At 43.3% G+C, this 21,692-nt stretch overlaps 1 protein-coding gene and 1 long non-coding RNA gene across 2 annotated transcripts in view; one reads left to right on the top strand and one right to left on the bottom strand.

Moving 5' to 3' along the window:
- The window catches only part of TBC1D22B (TBC1 domain family member 22B), a 77,358-nt gene that overhangs the window by 13,190 nt on the left and 42,476 nt on the right, over nucleotides 1-21,692 (bottom strand). The window contains 4 exon segments of the mRNA NM_001132178.1: nucleotides 2,149-2,244; nucleotides 2,522-2,649; nucleotides 5,453-5,528; nucleotides 6,327-6,433. Of these exon segments, the coding sequence (NP_001125650.1) occupies nucleotides 2,149-2,244; nucleotides 2,522-2,649; nucleotides 5,453-5,528; nucleotides 6,327-6,433 (407 nt within the window).
- Nucleotides 10,285-17,786, top strand: LOC129059925 (uncharacterized). Its single transcript, XR_008526153.2, has 3 exons — nucleotides 10,285-13,950; nucleotides 14,853-15,030; nucleotides 15,820-17,786. It is a non-coding gene; the product is annotated as an uncharacterized LOC129059925 (long non-coding RNA).

Raw genomic sequence — 21,692 nt, 5'->3', positions numbered from 1 at the left:
GCCTGGCTCATGATAACTAAATTAAACTTCATGCTCTTACTATCCGGCTCCACCTCAACCACATTATCAAAATGGATAGCTCATCCCAGCATACAGCCATTCCAGCCCCTCGTCCTCATTTATCCTGGAATGCCACACATGCTGCTCACTGGAAGAAGCCATGGTTCTTAATCAGTGGCCTGAAGCCTCGGCACCATGGCTAGCATCTACTCACAGAAGTCAATGCATCTGCTCTCCTTTTTCTTCCAAAGCCCTTACTTGGGCAAGCTGGGTCCTGTCTTTCCATCTATCTACTAAATAGTCTTCTGTTCTTTTGCCCCCTAACACCAATCACAGAGTGGTAATGCTCAGGGATCACATGGAGACGCTACCACTCTTGAGAACATCTATGTTATTAGTTAGAACTTAGAAAAGCATTCAACTTTCTCTGGCTTTTCCCCCTGCTTTTAAAAGAGGTATATACCTATTAAAAACAAACAAACCAAAAAAACTCTCAGTTCAGAAACGTGCAAAGCATAAAAGCAATACACTCGCCACCCCCAACCCCAATGATTCTCTCTGGAGAGCCTGACAATCTCCTCAATCCTTATTTCCCTGACCCTGGAACAGCTCCTAGCCCACCCACCACCTAGCATAGGCCCGTCTTGAGTTTTCTACATAGGGACTCTGAAGCACCCCCACCCAGGGGTTCCAGGAGGCTGTACTCTTGCTGGTCATCCCCTCTCAGCCACCTCTCCTCCCTGACCTCTTCATGTAGTCATATAAGAGTGCATCAAGGCTGTGGCCCTGGTCCCCTTCTCTGTCCATCCTTACTTCCTTTGGGATCTCATCCAGTGTGTTGGCTTTAAGTAGCATCTAGGCAAAGGCTCCTACATTTATAGGTCCAGTCCAGATCTCTCTTTCAAACTCCAAACTCAAGATATATTTGCCTAGTCTGCATCTCTATTTAGACGTCTAATGGCACTTCAAATCCAATATGCCTGAAGCTGGACTCTTGCTGTCCCCACTGTAGCCTTCTCCATAAACTGTAAAGCCATCCAGACTCACCCCTTTCTGTTGTACTCTACACCCAATTCATCAGGAAATCTTGTTGGCTCTACTTAGTAAATAGATCCAAAATCTGGCCACTTCTCATACCTCCGCTGTCACCATCCAGGTCCCACCACCTTCATGTCTCATCTGGAGGACTACAGTAGCATCCTGAGTGGTCTCTGCTTTCACTCTTGCCCACACCTACAGTCTACATAGAAGCCAGGGTGGCCCTATTGAAACGTAAGTCAGATTGTGCCACTCTCCTCTGCTCATGGCTCTTAAGAGTTCCTCTTCCACTCAGAGTAAAAGCCAAAGTTCTTACAGTGGCTACAAAGTCCTCTGTGATCTGGATCCCTGTGACTCCTCTGACCTCACCTCTTCCTATTCTTCCCTTGGATCACTCTGCTCCTGGCCACACCGGTGACCGTCATGATTCCTTCCATAGCTCAGGCATGCTGCTGCCTGAGGCCCCTGCACTGGCTGTTTCCTCTGCCTAGACACTCTTCCTGCTGATGTCCACGTGGCTTGCTCCTTCACTTTCCCCAGGTCTTTGCTCAGATGTCACCTTTTCAGTGAACCTATCAAGACTATTTTATTCGAAATTGCAACCTGTCCCTTCTCTACCACCTAATAAAACCTTTACCCTGCTCTACTTTTTAAAAAAATATTATTTCGTAGCACCTTTACATTCTTTTCAATTTACTATTTACTATGATGTTATTTACTGTATGTTTCCCCACAACTATCAGAGTATGTAAGCTTTATGAGAACAGAGACCTCTCTGTTTCACTTCTTAATATAGCCTTTGTCTTTGACAGTGCTGGCATGTAGCAAGCATTCAATAAATGCTTGTCAATGAATGACTGAAAGATCTCTTAGGCCTGCCCAGTCACTCTGCAGCCATTCTGGCACAAACACCCTTCTCACACTGAAGAACCCCTGGGCTCCAGTGACTTCCTGCCAACTAAGAGGGACGACCCCTTCAGAGCACCCCTTCTCCCTTCCTACTCCCAGCCAGGTACCTGCTATGGCATCTTCTGTCTGCGCTGCCCACTGAGGGGCTAACTCCCATTCTAACGTTCATTCCCTGCCCACGCTAAGCTCTTGGCCACTCACCTGAAAATCCTCCTCATCCAAGATCTCTTTCCTCCACTTGATCAAGAAGGCTGCACACACGTAGAGATGAAAGTGGGAGAACCCTTCTGGTTCAGACTGGGAAGCAGAAAAATAGAGTTAGGTCTCCCAGCCCTGACAAGGACTCAGCTCTGGTCCTCAGTTCCATTCCTTCTGGGAGGTGGGAAACTCTTTCACGGTTGGGGAGATGGTGTTCTGAAGAGACTTAGCAAAGGCCCTGCCCTGAGGCTAAAGCAGACATGGAAGTAGAAAAGGGGAGAAGGGGAACTTCTAAGCAGCTACACTCCACAACATGGCAGGGAGCTGGACACCTCAGGGACAGCCTGGCACAGAGAGGCCGGGGAATCCCTCCTACCTGATATGTGTCCCACAGGCGGATGGTGCAGCGAAGAGGAAGCTCCCGCATAAGCAGGTTGTTCATCCAGCGGAAGGCAAACTGCAGGTATTCTACCTCGTACCTCCTGAAGTGATTATGTACCTGCTCTGAAACAGGAAGCATCATTGGGGATCAACCTAGGGGACTGGACCCTGAAAGGGCCACAGGAGCCAAAACAGCAGCTCCCACTTCTTACTGCCCCCTCCCATGGGTAAGCAGACACAGAGGGGGCAGACAGGCAACTGATTGTCCTTTATGTTTGATTCCATCATCTCACAGCAACACTGCATGGTTAACTCAGCCCAGCACACAGAACTATTTTAACATCTCCCAGTGATGTTCTAGGAGCCCCGCTTCCTTTGCGGGGCCGCTCTGGCCACAAAGCAGAGGATATGAGGTTCACTTGGCTGCCCGACCTTAGTACTCATCAGAGAAGAAGCCAGAATGGAAAAGAACCATGGAGGTCACCTTGGCCACCCTCCTACTGGCGAGGAACTCCTCTTCAGCATCCCCGCCAGATGGCTAGACAGCAGGGATGTGAACACTGCCAGCGAAAGGGGCTCAAAAACTCCACTCAAGGGCAGCCTCTTCCACTGATGTATGAAGTGATTCACCAGAAAGCACTTCACCATATTCAACAAAACCAGCTGCCTCCTCTCTCCCACCCTTTGGTGTTCGTGTGGTATTCTCAGGCAAGCCCAAACAAAACTGATTGCTGTTCCACAAGACAGCTCTCCAAATAATGCTTAGTGGGATTGTTTTCTAAATGACTGTCCTCAGTTTCCTACCCTATAAAACAGGAATAATCATTCACATCTCAGAGGGTTTCAGGGAAGATAAATGAGAAAACACAAGTAAAGTGCTTACAATGGCACCTGGCATGTGGTAAATATTTCAAACAATTCTTGAAAGAAGAACTATCAACAATGGTTATGGCCAGGTGCTGTGGCTCACACCTGTAATCCCAGCACTTTGGGAGGCCGAGGTGGGCAGACTGTTGAGCCTAGGAGCTCAAGACCAGGCTGGGCAACATGGCAAAAGCCTGTCTTTACTAAAAATACAAAAATTAGCCAGGCGTCATGGTGTGCACCTATAATTCCAGCAACTCAGGAGGCTGAGGTAGGAAGATCCTTTGAGCCAGGAGGTCAAGGCTATAGTGAGCCAAGATCGCACCAGTGCACTCCAGCCTGGGCGACAGAGCAAGACTCCATCTCAAAAAACAAGTTATTTCTGGGGAGAAGAATTTAAGGAGAGGAAGGATTCCTACCTTATCACCCTGGCTGGAGTACAGTGGTGCGATCTTGGCTCACTGTAGCCTCGACCTCCTGGGCTCAAGTGATCCTTCCATCTCAACCTCTTGAGTAGCTGGGACTACAGTCGTGTGCCAGCATGCCCAGCTACTTCTTAAATTTTTTGTAGAGATGGGGTCTCACCATGTTGCCCAGGCTGGTCTTGAACTCCTGGGCTCAAGTGATCCTCCTGCCTCGGCTGGGATTACAGGTGTGAGTCACCATCCCCAGCCTGTTTAAATTTTTTTAATGAGGAAGTATTACTTCTACAATGCAAAGAAACATCCAAGATATATATACTTAAAAATCCACTATTCCAAAGTATTATGCCTTTATGTATCATGTATTTGTAAGGGCGGAAAAAATAAGGACACAGTGGCAGAAACCACAGCATCTGCCTGTTGGAACCTGATTGATGACCAGCCTCTGGCAGCCAGCTTATCCCCCAGAAGAGGGCAGCATACACCCTGTGCTAGGCTCCAGTTGAGGGATGTCAGAAACCTGCACAAGAGGCCCAAACATGAGGGCTAACAGCTGGGCCAGAGTGATAAGACACAGCGGAAAAAAACATTCCACATGTGACATATGGGAAGTAACTGTGAATAAACAAATGGGTTCAGAAGACTGAAATGCTAAGTCATAAAACAGAGTGAGTGGAACAACTCAAGGAAGGTTTTCATGAAAAGAGAACCTGGGAAAGAAGAGAGAAAAATATACAATGTTGGGGGTGGGGGTAGGCAGCAGGTAGGGGAGAAAGGCTTTGCATGGGTGACGCAGAAAATCCGATGAGTAGGAAAGCCTGGGAATAACATTTGTTAGCTGGTGTCAGGACAGGCAGAGTCCTACGGGAGCTACTACAACTTCACTAGTGTTAGAGATCCCACCGGCTTCTCTCCCCGCGCCTCAGTTAAACATCAGTCAACAGCAGAGCTTCCTGAGTTGTCCTTTCGTTCTAACATTCTATGACTCTAGGCCAAAGCTGAGGAATTCCTGTAAGGCTGTTCCTCAAAGACATGTGCCTTAGGAAGAGCCACAACTCAATTTCCCCACCCCACACAAGTCCTGGGAAGCTGTATAAAGTCCTGCTGGGGTATCAGCCAGGCCTGAGGACCTCATGTCAAGCCCAGGAGTTCTGAGTTACATCATAATGTGAAGGACAAGGCCGGACGACAGGCTGGATGCTGAAGGCAATGGAGAGCTATGGGAGGCTTCAGAGCAGAAGAAGGACGTGGCCAGAACAGAGCTGCAGAAAGATGCAGTTGTGTGACAGATAGTTTGGAAGAGAAGAGTATGGAGAAGGCAAGCCCTCTGAGGAGGAAGCTGGACTACAGCTGTGGCTGGGGAAGTGCGGAACGGGCATACTGAGGAGAGCTGCTGAAGGAGAACCGACAGAGCCTGGTGATAGGAAACCAAGGGGAAAGAAGAACTTGATATAACAGCACAGTTCTCACTTCGCCTTCCTGCTGAGATGTGGTAGGATCCTGGTGTTGCCAGCAGCACTCAGTGCACTGGAAAGGGTCATGGCTAGGAAGACAGCTGAGGAGAGGACCCACAAGTACAACCGGCTCATAACAGAATCAACTCTGCTATTGCTAGAGAACTCTTCTCCCTCTGAACCTACCATCAATCCGGCTGACGAGCTCTTCCAGTGCCTTCACCTTCTTCTGGATTCCTGGTTGTGCAAAGGTGTAGTTATCCTGCAAATGACATAGAGCCCAGGATGAACATGGACTCTAACTTGTGCTATCACCTGACATTCACTGAAACACGTTTAAAAGTTCAGGCCGTTTTCCAAAGCTAGTACCAATGGTCAGTGACAGTGTTCTGGGAAACAGAAATCTACAGAACAACAGTGTGGGGAGAAAGCCCGATGGAGACCTGCAGTGTGGAAGGAAACCCACATGCTTGGGGTGCAAAGCAGAAAGGAGCAGTCTACTCCAAAGACAAAGCCAAGGCAACATGGAGATTTCTGCAGACTCCAAGGGACACTACACCATCACTGTTTTTTTTTTTGTTGTTTTTTTGTTTTTTGAGATAGGGTCTCACTCTATTGCCCAGGCTGGAGTGTAATGGTGTGATCATGGCTCACTACAGCTTTGACCTACTAGGCTCAAGAGATCCTCCCGCCTTAGCCCACTGAGGACCTGGTACTATAGGCACACACCATCATGCCTGGCTAATTTTAAAATTTTTTGTAGAGAAGGGGTCTCTCTATGTTGCTTAGGCTGGTCTCGAACTCCTGAGCTCAAGCGATCCTCCAGTCTTGGCCTCCCAAAGTGTTGGGATTACAGGCGTGAGCCACCGTGCCCAACCCACCATTGCTGTTTGAAAGCTGTAAAGCTAATGAAGAAGGATAGAGATGCATGAAAAGGAGGAGGAGCCATAGTGGCTGGGTAGTAGTCCTGCCTGATACAGAAGAGCAAGAAGGAAACCAAAGGCCTGCTGGGAGCCCCTGGACCTAGATGTTTGTTCCCACAAGGACAGAAGCAGCTCACCTGGATTCCATCCAGCAGCTTGCTCATGCACCAAAAGCTGTCAGCCTCAATGCTTCGCAGCATGTCTTGAGACAAGTTGGTCACGTCAAAGTTCTCCACATCCTCTTCTGTAAAACAAAAGGTGAAGAAAGTCCAGAGGTCTTATCTAAAAATGGAGAGAGAAAGATAGATTCGAGTGTCTTCAACAGGGTCTTTAAGGCCAAGTGAGGACCAGGCTAACCTGATGTTAAGAAATGAGGGCCTGCCCCTCTACTCTCTGTGTCAGGTGGACAAATATGTCCCAGGGAAGTTCTTGAAGATCTCATTACAACACTGGACAGGCCATTTCTCATGCTAGTCCCATCAGGTCCAACATATCTTTCTCTTCCTTGGAATTTGTTCATTCAGTTTTAGAAAATGATACTTCAGGTCTCATGTTCAATGAATTATACTCAGCTCCCTGAAGATGGCCTGGAAAATTTCTTTGATTTCAGCTCAGTGAGCTGTCTAGCACACTCACACTCATATGTAGGGAGAACAGCTAGGATCAGAAAGCCCCCACAGTTTATTTTAAAGATGGAATTCCCAAGTTCTGATAAGGCAGACCCACAGTCTTGCCACTCAAAAGAGAAGGTATGCATGTAAAGGAAGATGAGTCAAGCCTGTGAGTGCTTCTAGGACTTAATTCCAACAAGATGGTATTTCTCAAGATGGGTTCTGCAAAACATCAATCCTACAGGACACTCAAAAAAAAAAGGGGGGGTTCCACAGACAAATATGGTTGAGCAATGTTGCATTAGATATCCCCATCTTGGAGATTAGCAAAGATCACAGCACACAAAAGGGTTTGAGAAGTTAACAGAAATTCTGCATTAAGTAAATCTGCTTAACTTTGTTTATCCAGCATTTCCCAAGTTTATCTAGCCACGAGACCTCATGGCTTCTCATAAGCTTCTCATGGAAACCTCCCACTGAGTAACAGGAGTGAGAATCTGTCTCGTCTGAGGTGCAAGTGAGGAAAACATAAGCAGCCTTCCAGAAACCTGAAGAAGGAAAAGGCTATGTGATGTGTCCTTCCTAGCTCGTGTTTAACTCCTCCTTCCTGTCACAGAGAGGTGAAGTAGTAAGAAGCACTGTGTTTGCCCAACAAGAAAGGCCCCTGTGTATGCCTGTCAGAGGCCACACACAGAAACAATCAAGCCCTTGAGTTCTCCACCAGACAGCTTTTCTCCTCAGACCCACAACCCCTATACTGGAAACAGATGTTCACTGCAATCCCTTGTGCTACAGAGACACACGCATTAGACAAAATGTATTCAGAATCTAGCCTTTTCTTTCTTTCTTTCTTTCTTTTTTTTTGAGACAGGGTCTCACTCTGATGCCCAGGCTGGAGTGCAGTGGCAAAATCTTGGCTCACTGCAGCCTTGACTTCCCAGGCTCAGATGATCCTCCCACCTCAGCCTCCCAAGTAGCTGGGACTACAGGTGCATACAACCACGCCCAGCTAATTTTTTGTAGTTTTTGTAGAGATGAGTTTTTCCCATGTTTCCCAGGCTGGTCTCAAACTCCCGGACTCAAGTGATCCTCACACCTCAGCCTCACAAAGTGTTAGGATTACAGGTGTGAGCCACTGCACCTGACCCCAGCCTTTTCATTTCTAAGCATTGTTACTAAGACCTATATCTGAACCTCCTCGAGAAAACATGTAACAACTCTCGGATTCTTACCTGTTTAAAGAGACATTTTTTAAATGAACATCAAGGCTGAAAAAAAAAAAACCCTCTTGAGAAGGGTGGGGTGCTTTATCAGAAAAGCCATGACTCTATGAACGACCTAAAAAATCTAACTTGAAGGCCAGCTGCAGTTAATATATATAAAGTGCTAAATATAGTGCCTGGCACACAGTAGGCACAATATAGCTATCTTAGATGAAATTTATTAGGAACTTGTAATGACATAAAAAAGCATGCCACAATATTAAGGAGAAAAGAGGGGAAAAATTATTTATGGCATACTTTCTTACTGTGCATACAATATTTATGTGTTTATATAAGCACAGAGGAAAGACAAAACATCTCAAGGTTTACAGTATTTATTCCCCAGGTGGTACAAATGAAGGATTTTATTTTCTTAAAGCTTTATTGAACTTTTCAAAATTTCTATAATAAGCATAATTTTTATAGTCATTTTATATGCACAATATTTTAGGAAAAAAGAGCCACAATTGACTACATCTGCCTTTTATCACCAAAAAAGAATAAAGAAGATTTTGTAAAACAACACTAAGTTTGCAGAAACTAAAAATCTAGATAGCATATAAAGATCAATTTGAGAAATCACATTTTATTTTTATTTCGAGACAGTTTTGCTCTTATCTCCCAGGCTGGAGTGCAATGGCACGATCTCGGCTCACTGTAGCCTCTACCTTCCAGGTTCAAGCAATTCTCCTGCCTCAGCCTCCCAAGAGGCTGGGATCACAGGCATGAGCAACTATGCCTGGCTAATTTTGTATTTTCAGCAGCGACGAGATTTCACCATGTTGGCCAGGCTTGTCTCAAACTCCTGACCTCAGGTGATCTGCCTGCCTTGGCCTCTCAAAGTGGTAGGATTACAGGCGTGAGCTACCGTGCCCAGCCGAGAAATCATATTAAAAAAATTCTTCCAAGAAATATCATTTTTCTTTTATTCCTATTTTTTTCTTTCATTCCTATTATTCTTATTATTTTTCTTTTATTCCTATTATTCCTTTTATTCTTTTATTGTATCCTAACTTAAACATTTACTATGTAGGTTTTTTGTTTTTTTATATATGTAAGTATATATACATATTTGTTTTCTTATATATGGAAGTATATATACATATTTTAAAATATATGTAAGTATATCTATATAGATATACTTACATATATAAAGCTATATTAAAATATAATTATATATAAAATTATATTTCACATATATTTAAATATAATTATAAAAATAAAATTATATAAATATAATTTTATATATTTTATAATATATATTTATATATTAAGTTTAAATTATTTTACCTAATATTTTATATGTTTTATATTATATTTTAATATTATATGATTAATTAATTTAGTTAAATGATATTGGGCTGTAAAACCCAGCTCAGGATCTTCCTTTGACTTTTTGCTTCATGTTACATTTCTAAGGTCTGTGTTCCTGTACATACATACCTCTAGTTCATTGCTGCATGGTATGCCTCCCATCACACTTTATCCATTTCCTCAGGGATGGATATACCCAGGTTGCCTCCAACTCTCATGACCATAAACAATGCCCCAAGGAACTGTCTCCTTTGAGAACTGCTCTGGGTCAGAGGCTCAGGCAGACTCTTCTCCAGGACTAGCCTCACAACAGTGCACAAGGGAGGAGAGCCCTTTCCCTATCCATGAGCATGACTTCTAATCCATCCTAGGCAGCAGCTCCCTCTTTATGAGAATAGGGTTGTTGGAAAAAAGTGAAACCCACAAGGAAGGATGGAGACGAAAACCACCCCCACTCCTCATACACATTTCCCAAAGGAAGATCCAGAGCTCCATAATAAATTGAAATGTCTTTTCCAACTTGGGCATTTTAGGATTCCAGAACATTGCAATGCAAATACAAGCAGAATTGGAAACCACACATGGCAGGGTAAAAAGAGAGCAAGAGCCCCAGTTCCTGGGGGCAACAGGAGCATCGCTCTCACACCAGCCCTAGTGACCTGTGGCTTTTTTGTCAGACAGAATAGCAAGCACTTGGCTAAGAGCAGACTCTGAAGCCAGACTGCAGAGCTCAAGTCCTGGCTCTGTCACTCAGTAGCTATGTGACTTTGCAAAAATGGCTTTACTTTCTGTGTCTCAATTCCTCATCTGTTAAAGTGGTAATATCAGTACCAGTGTCATAGGATATTTTATGGATTAAATAAGTTAGTTAATATACGAAAAGTGCTAACAACAGTGCCTGGCATAAAGTAAGCATTACATAAAAGTTAGCTGGCATAATTATTATTGTTACCAAAGGAATAAATACACTTCTATCTTATTTAAGCCACTGGCATTGTCTTTTTTTTTTTTTTTTAAGAGACAGGATCTTACTATATTGCCCAGGCTGGTCTTGAACTCCTGGGCTTAAGTGAACTCCCACCCCGGCCTCCCAAAGTGCTGAGATTACAGGTGTGAGCCTCCATGCCCAGCCAGCACTGATATTCTGGATCTCTATTATTCACAGCCAAACTTAATCCTAACTGATATACCTGCCATCCCAAAATATACCTTAAAAATAAGTCAGTTTTAAAAGTTCTCTACTTCTGCCTTTCATCTTAAGGAGGAAAACCTGACTAACAACATGAGGTCATAAGTTGGTAAGGTGCCATGCTCGGTAACTGTACCCACTCCAAACCGTTAGCCATCTAGGGAGCAAAGGGAACAACAGACAAGGCGCTGAACCCTATTTTGGGGCCCTGAATTGGGGGCTGTTGTTTGCCCATTAGCCCTTTGTTTTCACAGCCAGTGAGATAGTTCCCCAGCACTTCAGAGAGTGGGAGGGAGGGTTTAGTTCTATTTTTCTGCCTGCTGGGTGGATAAAATTCAAACATTTAGTCAAAAACTGTGAGCTGAGTGCACCAGCAAAAAGCAGTGGAGAAAGGGAGGAGCAAATGCTCTCTGAAGGGCTTCATTCAGCATAAACAATCTGTTCAGAAGGATCATTAAGCGTCCACTTGAGGAAATTCAACACATAATTGAAGCTGAAATGGGAAACCATGCCAGCAGTGTAGTCTCGAGTGAGGGCAGCGTCTCTGGTTGTCATGACAGAGCATACAGCAGCAGGACTCAGATGGGAGGAAATGAGATTTTAAGGGATATTTTATGGCTATTTTAAGAGGCAAGGCATCCAAAAGGAGGAAACTCAAAAGCTCTTTACAAAAATCAAATTGGCCACTCTGGGCCTTACAAAGAACATGCCCATTTATTAGCTGATGAAATGTACTTGAGTGACGGCTCCAGTCAACCGTTTATTTTTCCAAGAACTCTGAGCCCCAGTCCTAAAAAATCAGCTTAATATATGCCTCAAAAATTCCCTGACAGCTTTAGGAAGAACTGGTTTTGCCTATACTGACAAGAGTAACTTGTCTATTCACTGCTCTAGGCATTTCCCAGGAAACATCTGTGATCTCAGGACAATTTCTAGATGTGATGTGGTGGGCCAGCATGATTCAACCTGACCAGCCAGACCAAGAGGCTCCAATGCCTCAGCTGCAGATGGCCTTTCTATTTTCCAAAGCCTCTGGTTTACCTGATTTGGGTCCTTGTTGTTGTTGCTGTTGTTGAACTGGACTCATAAGAATACCTTGCGTAATATTTTCTGATAACAGGCCAGGCGCTGTGGCTCACGCCTGTAATCCCAACACTTTGGGAGGTCCAGGCAGGTGGATCACAAGGTCAGGAGTTTGAGACCAGCCTGGCCAATATGGTGAAACCCCGTCTCTACCAAAAATATAAAAATTAGCCGGGCATGGTGGCAGGCACCTGTAGTCCCAGCTACTCAGGAGGCTAAGGCAGGAGACTCGCTTGAACCCGGGAGGCAGAAGTTGCAGTGAGCCGAGATTATGCCTCTGCACTCCAGCCTGGGCGACAGAGCAAGAAGACTCCGTCTCAAAAAAAAAAAAAAAAGAAAAAAAAAATTTCTCATAACAAAAGTAAACTGAGAAAAATAAAAAAATATTTTTGACCATATCTAAAGAACCTCTTAAAACAGCAACAAATATTTCATTCAGAAAAAAAGCAGTTTTAAGAAAACCGTCAAGAATTCATCTTATCACTTCTATGTAATAATTTTGAACTGGTTCAAGTGCTATATATAAACATATTGTTGGGTGTTATGCATCTGGCATTTTCAGGCAAGTACCTGATGGCAGCAGCTGAGACAATAATAGCACTGCAAACCTGTAAGTGTAGAGAGGGTGGAGAGGCCCCTCGCTAAACCTGGGAAAGCCAAACCACCTGACAAAGACAGGGGGAGGTGGTCTCTGAGAGAGATGGCCACTCCAATGAGATGGTTGGAGGAAAGACTTATTTCGAGATTCCCACAGAGAAGAGACCCGCTGGGAGGTGGTTCTGTTTCGCAAGGCCCATGTTTCTGACTGTCAGAGGAGATGTGCTATTTTGAAGATGCTGCTTAGCTGACCATACAGCATTCTGACACTGTGCCTGTCAATCAGGGTGGTGACTATTAATTCAGAATAATACTTGAACTCTGGCTGCTCAGTATAGGATAGCATGGGTATACATGTATCATGATGCCCTGGTTAAAATTAATTTTAAAAACCAACATACCACCAAGTTTTCACTATTTTCCTTAGGTTGCTGTATTACTTTTACTTTTATTTAGCAAACATTAGTTGCTGCTGGTTAAGTCAGCCTCCTGACATTGGCTGTAGGATCCCAGCTTATATGAGCCCAAACTCTGAGTATTTGGGTTACGGAGTAAAGGAAGAGGAGGCAAAGGAAAGGCAAGGTCCAGCACATACTTAACCTTCTAGGACCTGCCCAAAGACCACTCACAGAGATGGGCAGCATGTTACTAAGATGCTGTGGATGTGAACAGGCTCTGGGAGGCTCAGGGTCCCCAGTGCCAATGTCAGCTGTTCACAGAGGCTACTCATGTAGGCTCAAATATCTTGAATATGTTGGCTACCTCAACATCTCCTCTGTTACGATTTCTCACTTATCCCTGGGGTCAGATGAGGGACAGAGAGCAAATGTGCACCACACCCTGCTCAGCTCATTGCCAGGGTAGAGGATTAGGCTAGGTCTTATAGTCTCAGAAATGACAAGCCACAACTTGCCCTTGGAGAGCTCACCTCCTGCAATAATAGGAAATCCAGCACTGGACACCCCACCAAACGCACACACTGTCTTCAAGTGTCACTGAAAGCAGCTCAGCATCCTGGCTGGGCTACCTCCACACACTGCTGGGAAGAGCCTTAATATTTCTCAGCTGCCTATCACATGGGAGGCTGCTTCATCTATGAAGATGGGGCCAGGAGGCAGCTTGAGTCCCAAATAGGGTAGCTGCTAAAAATTCAGCATCAAGCCCACTCCCCACCAATTCCCTCCAAACTAACAACATTAAAGTGGAAAATTCTTACTATATGATTCAAATTAGATAAAGCTTAGAAACAGGCAAAACTAATCTAGGTGTTAGAAATCAGTGAAGTAGTTACCCCCGCAGGGGCAGGGGAGGAAAGGATAGGGTAGGGACTAGGAAGGAACACAAGAGGACTTCTGAAGTCCTAGAAACGTTCCATGTCTTGCTATGGGTGCTGGTTATTTTGGGGAAATTCATCGAACTGTGCATGTATGATAGATGCACTTTTCTAAATGTACAATTTAATATGAAGTTCACATTTTAAAAAGCAGAAAAGGAATGGCTTCTTGAGACAATAATAAAGTTTGTCCAGTTTCATCTTTGGCCTAGCCAGGCAGGGAAGAACAGACTGGGCAAAGCGGATGCAAAGAGTCAGATGTAAGATGGAGGATGCCGCCTCCCAGGACTGAGCGTGGGGGGCAAGCACAATCCACAACAGCCCAGGAGCAAGACAAGGCAGCAGGATCCACAGTACCTTTTCTTTGAAAATGTGAGTGTTAACTATCAAAAATTAACTGCACAGCTCCCTCCCTTACCTCCTTCAGGGCTCTGCTCAAATGTCATCTCCTCAGTGTGAAGGCGGCTCACCACCCGGTTTAAAACCTGCCTCCTGCTCCCACACTTGCCAGCGTGGCACATCCCTGTCCCTCTTTCTTGCTTTGTTTCTATCCATAGCACTTATCTCAATCCTACAAATATCTGTTTTTTCAGTTGATTGTCTGTTTCTGCCCACCAGAAATTAAACTAAGAAAGCAATTTTTTTTTAAAAGTAGAATTAAGCATAGTAAACTGCACATATGTGCACAGTTCTATGAGTCTTGACACATGTTTATGTCTATGGTTTAAAAAAAAAAAATGCCCCCATCCAAATAGAGAACATTTCCATCACCCTGGAAATGTTTCCTTATGCTCATTCTCAGCCCACCTCCCACCATAGGCAAACTTTGCTCTCATTTCTATCGCCATAGATAAGCTTTATCTATTTTTAACTCCATATAATGTGAATCATACAATATATATATTTTTTGGTATCTGGCTTCTTTCATTCCGTTTCATGGTTTCTGAGACTCTTCCATGTTGCTGTACTACTAACAGTATGTTCTCATTTATTGCTGAGTACTGCTCCATGGTATGGATATCTGTTCTCATATTAACTGATACTAGGGTTGTTTCATTTTATGTCTGTATAAAGTTGCTGTGAATATGTTTGTGCATGTCTTTTGGGGCTATAAGCCTTCATTTTCCTTGAATAAATACCTAGAAGTAGAAGGCAGGGTTTTTGTCTACTTTGTTTATGGTCATAACCCCAGTGCCTAGAGCAGTGCCCTGCACGTGTGGGTGCTCATCAAAGACTTGTTGACTAAGTGGTGGTGCTCCACCTCCATCCCTTAGGGGAGAGAACTTCCCGCTAATTCGGCACAGTATCAGAAAAGTGTAACTCACTGCCCTCCAGTGGCCAAGCCTAGTGAAGCTGTACTAATTTCTGAGTATTCTGCAGTTATCATGGAATTTTCATTCTCTCATTCATCTGGACATGTGTGGAATGCCTATTTTGGACACCAAAATGAAGGTACCGGGGATATGAAGATGTTTAAAATACTCTTTGGCCTCAAAGAATCAGAAAGTCTGGTGGCAGAGAGTAGGAGGGAAACACAAACAACAACTAGCGAGGTAAAGTGCCACAGGAGAAATCTACGGAGTGACAGAAATAGCACTGTTAGATGCCAGGGGTCAGGGGGACCCCAGGGAAGGCTTCTAGGAGGAAGGGGAGTCTTAAAGGGTGCACGAAGATTAGCTCAGGAGATAAAGAGGTGGTGCAGGACAAGGCTTTACATTTACAATGTCCATTTTGGATTGCTGAGTTTAAGGGGCGAAGCAGGGAGCAGGTCACAGGGCCTTTACATGCCAAGTTAGAAAACCTGGACATTTAACCTATAGGTGATGGAACGCTAAGGAAGGATTTTTGTCAGAGGAGTTCTGTGGGCGAGTCTGTGTTTGAATGGTGTGCAAGATGGGTTTGAAGGAGATAAAACCGGGGGTGAGAAAACATGCTTGGCTGGTTCGGCAATCCAGGCCTGACCTAGTGCATGCATAGTGAGAATGAAGAAGAAGCAGATTAAGAAACATTTAGGATGTAAAATCACCAGAGCTTTGTAAATGATTGGATATAGAAGAGTAAGGAAACAGAATCATGGACAATTCTTAGCATTTCTGACTTAAGTGACAGGAAATGCTGCCAACTAAGAGAAAAGGGTGCCTGGGTAAGGGAAGGAGAAGAGCCAAACACCGAGTCTGAGGAGCCTAGGAATAGCAAAGATTGCCTGAAAATAACTGTTCTCTTCTTCCTCCTTGGTGACAGGACCCCTAAGTGTTGGCCACCTAAGACAGACTGTTTCTCAGCCTCACTTGCTGCTAGGTGTGTCCACGAGATTAAGATCAGACAAAAGAGAATCAAGCCCCAGAGTCATGCACAGCTTTCAGAAATGTTCTTAAACAGAAGAAGTATGCCTTGCTTCCTTTCCTTCTCCATACTGGCTGGAATACTGATGTGATGGCTGGAGCACAAACAGCTCTTGGATCATGAGAAAGAAACCATATGCTGAAGATTGCAGAATGAGAGAGAGGAACCTGGATCTCTGATATTTTGGAGCAGCAGATAAGCCCCAGATCACTTACCTCTGGACTTTTAATGTGAGAGAAATAAGCTTTTCTATCTTACTTAAGGAACTGTTACTTGGGTTCCCTGTTATGTGCAGCCTAGCTAATCCTAAGTGATCATCTATGACATAATCAGGCAGAAATGCCATGTAGGGAACCGGACACAAGTCAGAGGTCTGCGGAGGACTTCCTTTCTGAGAGTTCCACTGCTGTCATGCTTCCAGGTAAAATCTATGGTGAAAATCCTACTGTGCTGTTTCATGCAGAGGAAAAGAGAAAAGATTACTTGATAATTGGTGTTGCATTTTGTACCTAAAAATATCATCAGACACCACTCTTCTTTTGAAAATAGGAAACATCATGAGTCCTGCTCTTTTCCATGACTTCCTTATATGAATCACGTCTGTTGTTCCTGTTAAGCGGTTTATTTTGATGATGGCTGCATGGTCAATTATATCGGACCTCAGTAGTTCAGAGCTAGACTAATATTGCCTAAGCCTAAAAGCTCTTGGAGGAAAGAGTTTAGAATTATACCACAGTCTCAGAGATAAGATTCCAGAGACTTTATCTCCCCAGGGGTGACCTCCTCACCTGCAGCACTGTCACCACTAGACCCAGACACAGCTGGCTTATCTGCAGAGGACCCACTTTTACAGGAGCAGCTGGCTTCAGCAGATAAAGAAGCTGCTTGGGGGCAAGGCTAGAGCTATAGACAACTTCTCTATCAACTCACAGGGGAATCACTGGAACTCACTGTTTCCAACTACTTTACAACAAACATAACATAAAGCGTGAAGCAGGCTCAGGTACTAATTTTTAAAAGTGATAGAGGTGGTAGAGAATAGGTAGGGGAAGAGATATGAGAGAAGCCAAATAATGTCCCAGTGGCATGTTGACCCCACAGCTCTACTGGGGCAGATCCCCTATGCTATGATTCAGTGAGATGGGGCAGTGAGGTAAGGATGCCTGGAGAGACCTACCCAGGATAATGAGGGCAACTGCTGGCCTGTTCCATGAGAAAGATACTTGAGGCTTCCTACAGTAGGGAGAGTCACACCAGAAGGGCCATAGCAAAAAACCTTTGACAGCAGCTGCCTCATCCAGATATGCCAACATGAGAGAAGTACAAAAGAGAAGCATCATTGCCCAGACAAAAAAATGATGCTTGATGGCCACAATGTTGTATCTATCTCTGTTCAAGAAAGGTGTGAGGGTGGGGAGAAGTCTGTATTTCTTTGAAATTTAATTTATATCCAGCAACTGACAGGTGAATAAGATGTAGTACATCCATATAATAGAATATTTGGCCATAGAAAAGAATGAAGTACTGACACGTGCTACAACATGAATGAATCTTGAAGACATTACGCTAAGTAAAAGAAGCCAGACACAAAAGACTCCATACTGTGTGGTTCCATCTATATAAAATGTCCAGGATAGGGAAATCCCTAGATACAGAAGATTAGTGGTTGCCCAGGGATACACAGGATGGGAGGCTTAGAGGTGATGGCTAAAGAGTACGAGTGTTCTTTTTGGGGTGATAAAATGTTTTAAAATTGATTGTGGTGATATACAACTCTGTAAATATACTGAAAATTATTCACTGTACCCTTTAAATGAGTAAATTGTCTGGCATATGAAGTATATCCCAATAAAGCCGTTACCAAAAAACCCACAAAAATTGTAATTTGTAAATTTATTGCAACTCCAATAAAAATTGTATTAATAAAAGGTCCCCCACTCCTAAATTTGACAAAAGTTGATTCTCAAGTTCAACTGGATGAACCTGGAAGACATTATGCAAAGTAAAAGTTGGTTTACAAAAGGACACATGCTATATGAATCCACTTATATGAGGTATCTAAAATAGTCACAAACACAGAAACAGAGCAGTGGCTGCCAGGGGATGGGGGAAGCGGAAACAGAGGGTTGACGTTCAGAGGGTACGAATTTGACAACTGTAGGCAAGATGAGCATGTTCTAGAGATCTACTGTGCAACCATGTGCCCACAGCTTACGATACTGTATTGTGCACTTCAAAATTTGTTAAGAGGGTAGACCTCATGTTAAGTGCTCTTATCACTATGAGAAAACGATAAAAAATAAACAAAATTGAAAAATAAGTTCATCTGGAAGAACAATCAAGACAGTATTTTTTTAAAGGATAATGAAAGAGACTGGCCCTGGGCAGGGGGGGGGAATTTAAAAAAAAAAAGCCACTAATAAAAAATAATAGCCAGGCGCGGTGGCTCATGCCTGTAATCCCGGCGTTTTGGGAGGCCGAGGTGGGTGGATCACTTGAGGCCAGGAGTTCCAGACCAGCCTGGCCAACATGGTAAAACCCCGTCTCTACTCAAAAATACAAAAATTAGCCAGGCATAGTGGCGCATGCCTGTAGTTCCAGCTACTAGGGAGGCTGAGGTGGGAGGATGGCTTGAACCTGGGAGACGAAAGTTGCAGTGAGCCAAGGTTGCGCCATTGCACTCCAGCCTAGGCAACAGAGTGAGGCTACATCTCAAAATAAATAAATAAATAAAATATATAATAATAATAATTTAACAACTTTATAAACTCAAAAAATCTAAGCTGTGTGGTACTGGATAGAAATGGAGACAAATAAAATTAAACCAACAAAGCAGCAGAACCATGTAATTAAAATTACATAATATTATGAAGAGAGATTTCACATCGGTGAAAAGATGGTGTATTATTTATAAATGGTGTCGAAATAATTAGCTATGCAACTGGAATAGTAACTATAAATCTCAGTTCTCATCATACAAGAAAATAAATTAGTAATGGAATTTAAAAAGTTAAATGTTAAAACCACAAGAGTATTAGAAGAAAACACGGGAGAGTATTTTTATAATCTTTTTTTTTTTTTTTGACAGAGTCTCACTCTGTCACCCAGGCTAGAGTGCAGTGGCGTGATCTCGGCTCACTGCAACCTCTGCCTCCCGGGTTCAAGCGATTCTCCTGCCTCAGCCTCCCAAGTAGCTGGGATAACAGGCAGCCGCCACCATGCCCAGCTAATTTGTGTATTTTTGGTACAGACGGGTTTTGCCATGTTGACCAGATTGGTCTCGAACTCCTGAGTTCAGGTGATCCACCTTTCTCAGCCTCCCAAAGTGCTGGGATTACAGGCGTGAGCCACCATGCCCGGCCAGTATTTTTGTAATCTTGAGGTGGGGAAGGAAAGAGTTCCTAAGCAAGATACCAAATCCAAAAACTCTAGAGGAGAAGCTGCTTCCTTCAGAGGCTTCATCACAGTTTGCAATTATCTTGTGATTTGTTTGTGAGCCTCCCTACCAGACAGGAGTTGCCACAAGGGCAGGCCCATGTCTATCTCCTGGCACATAGTAACAGCTCAATAAATACTTGTTGAATGGACAGATCTGACTGTATAAAAATTAGTAACTTCTATATAAAGAGACACAATTAGCAAAGTTAAGAGATAAATAATGGTCTGGGGAAAATATTAGGTTGGACTATATAAAATTCCCATGTTGGGGGGTAAAAAAAAGGTTGAGTATTAATAATTTATATGATTCAACCTAATATTTTTAACACAGCAGATCAAGGATGAATTTATCTAATATACAAAAAGCTCTTACAAAACAAGACAGGTCAATAATCCATTAGAAAAAATAGGTAAATGATTAAACCAGCAGACCACAAAAGAAAATGATAATACAGATGAGAAAAGATACATAATATCAGTGACCAGCAAGTGGAAACAAAAACTGAAACACAAACCATGGTTTACCTGATAGACAGGTGAAATACACTAGACTTCATCCATACACAGGTTTTGCTAAGGAGGTGAGGAAAAGTGCATCCACACATTTCATGGCTGGAGTACAAACTGGTATAAACATTTTTGGATTATAATTTAGTAGTACCTATTTGGCATGCTTTTAGGATTAGTAATTTCACTTCTAGGACTCTTTCAGAGAAATACATATTTTAACAAGTGCACAAGAAAATATGTACAAGGATATTCACTGCAATGTTACTTATAACAGCTAAAAACTATAGGCAACTTAGGCCAGGCGCGGTGGCTCACGCCTGTAATCCCAGCACTTTGGGAGGCCAAGGCGGGCGGATCACAGGGTCAGGAGATCGAGACCATCCTGGCTAACATGGTGAAACCCTGTCTTTCCTAAAAATACAAAAAATTAGCCGTGCATGGTGGCAGGCGCCTGTAGTCCCAGCTACTTGGGAGGCTGAGGCAGGAGAATGGCGTGAACCTGGGAGGCGGAGCTTGCAGTGAGCCAACATGGTGCCACTGCACTCCAGCCTGGGCAACAGAGCAAGACTCCATCTCAAAAAAAAACCAAACAAACTGTAGGCAACTTAAATGTTCTTCTAGAGAAGAAAATTAAATAAACTATAGTTAAGTCTTATTATAGAAATAATGGAATTGCTGAAAATAATGAAGTGGATCTGTATGTTCAGGCTTTGAAAGCTTGCTATATGATGTTTTTAAATGAACACAAGCAAAATATAGAAAAGTATGAAAGCTTGATTTCATTTTTCTGAACCCAGTAAAGAAAAACAATGTATGCAGCTCCATCCATACATAGGAAAAGGTCTAGAAGAACACACAACAAGAGGTTAACAACTGTAGTTATCTTGGAGGTAGGTGTGTGTTTGTTAACACTTCTATATTGTTTTGATTTTTTTTTTTTAATTATACTTTAAGTTCTGGGGTACATGTGTAGGACGTGCAGGTTTGTTACATAGGTATACACATGCCATGGTGGTTTGCTGCACCCATCAACCTGTCATCTACATTACGTATTTCTCCTAATGCTATCTCTCCCCTAGGCCCCCCAACCCCTAACAGGCCCTGGTGTGTGATGTTCCCCTCCCTGTGTCCATGTGTTCTCATTGTTCAACTCCCACTTATGAGTGAGAACATGCGGTGTTTGGTTTTCTGTTCCTGTGTTAGTTTGCTGAGAATGATGGTTTCCAGCTTCATCCATGTCCCTGCAAAGGACATGAACTCATTCTTTTTTATGGCTGCATAGTATTCCATGGTGTAAATGTGTCACACTTTCTTTATCCAGTCTATCATTGATGGGCATCTGGGTTGGTTCCAAGTCTTTACTATTGTGAACAGTGTTGCAATAAAATACATGTGCATGTATCTTTATAGTAGAATGTTGTTTTGATTTTTTTAATGAACATACTTCTACTACAATTTTTTTTAGAAAGATAAGCAATAAGAAAGGTACTGCCTGCTTTAGAGCATTAAATATAATAGGTGAAGCCATTAGAAGTCCAAGAACAAGGATTGAAGTTGAGACACCACCAAGTCATATAAAGAGCACAGGTATTAAGGCCAAGCACAGGTATTTGAGTTCAAGAAGCTCATTAGACCCCTGAGTCTTGGATTTTTCACCTCATAAAATGGCTTGATACATCTACCTTAAAGAGATATTGGGCCCTACTAAAGGAAATCAGGTATGTCCAAGTTCTTTGCAAATAACAAAGTACTTTAAAAACCAGTGTAATGTTACTGCTTGGCCAGAAAAACAAGGGCTACAGCTACGAACTCCTAAGGGAAAG

The sequence above is a fragment of the Pongo abelii genome, chromosome 5, assembly GCF_028885655.2.
Source record: "Pongo abelii isolate AG06213 chromosome 5, NHGRI_mPonAbe1-v2.0_pri, whole genome shotgun sequence".
NCBI lineage: Eukaryota > Metazoa > Chordata > Mammalia > Primates > Hominidae > Pongo > Pongo abelii.
Note: the sequence above shows the minus strand (reverse complement) of the source record. Positions and strands in the feature narration are given on the sequence as shown.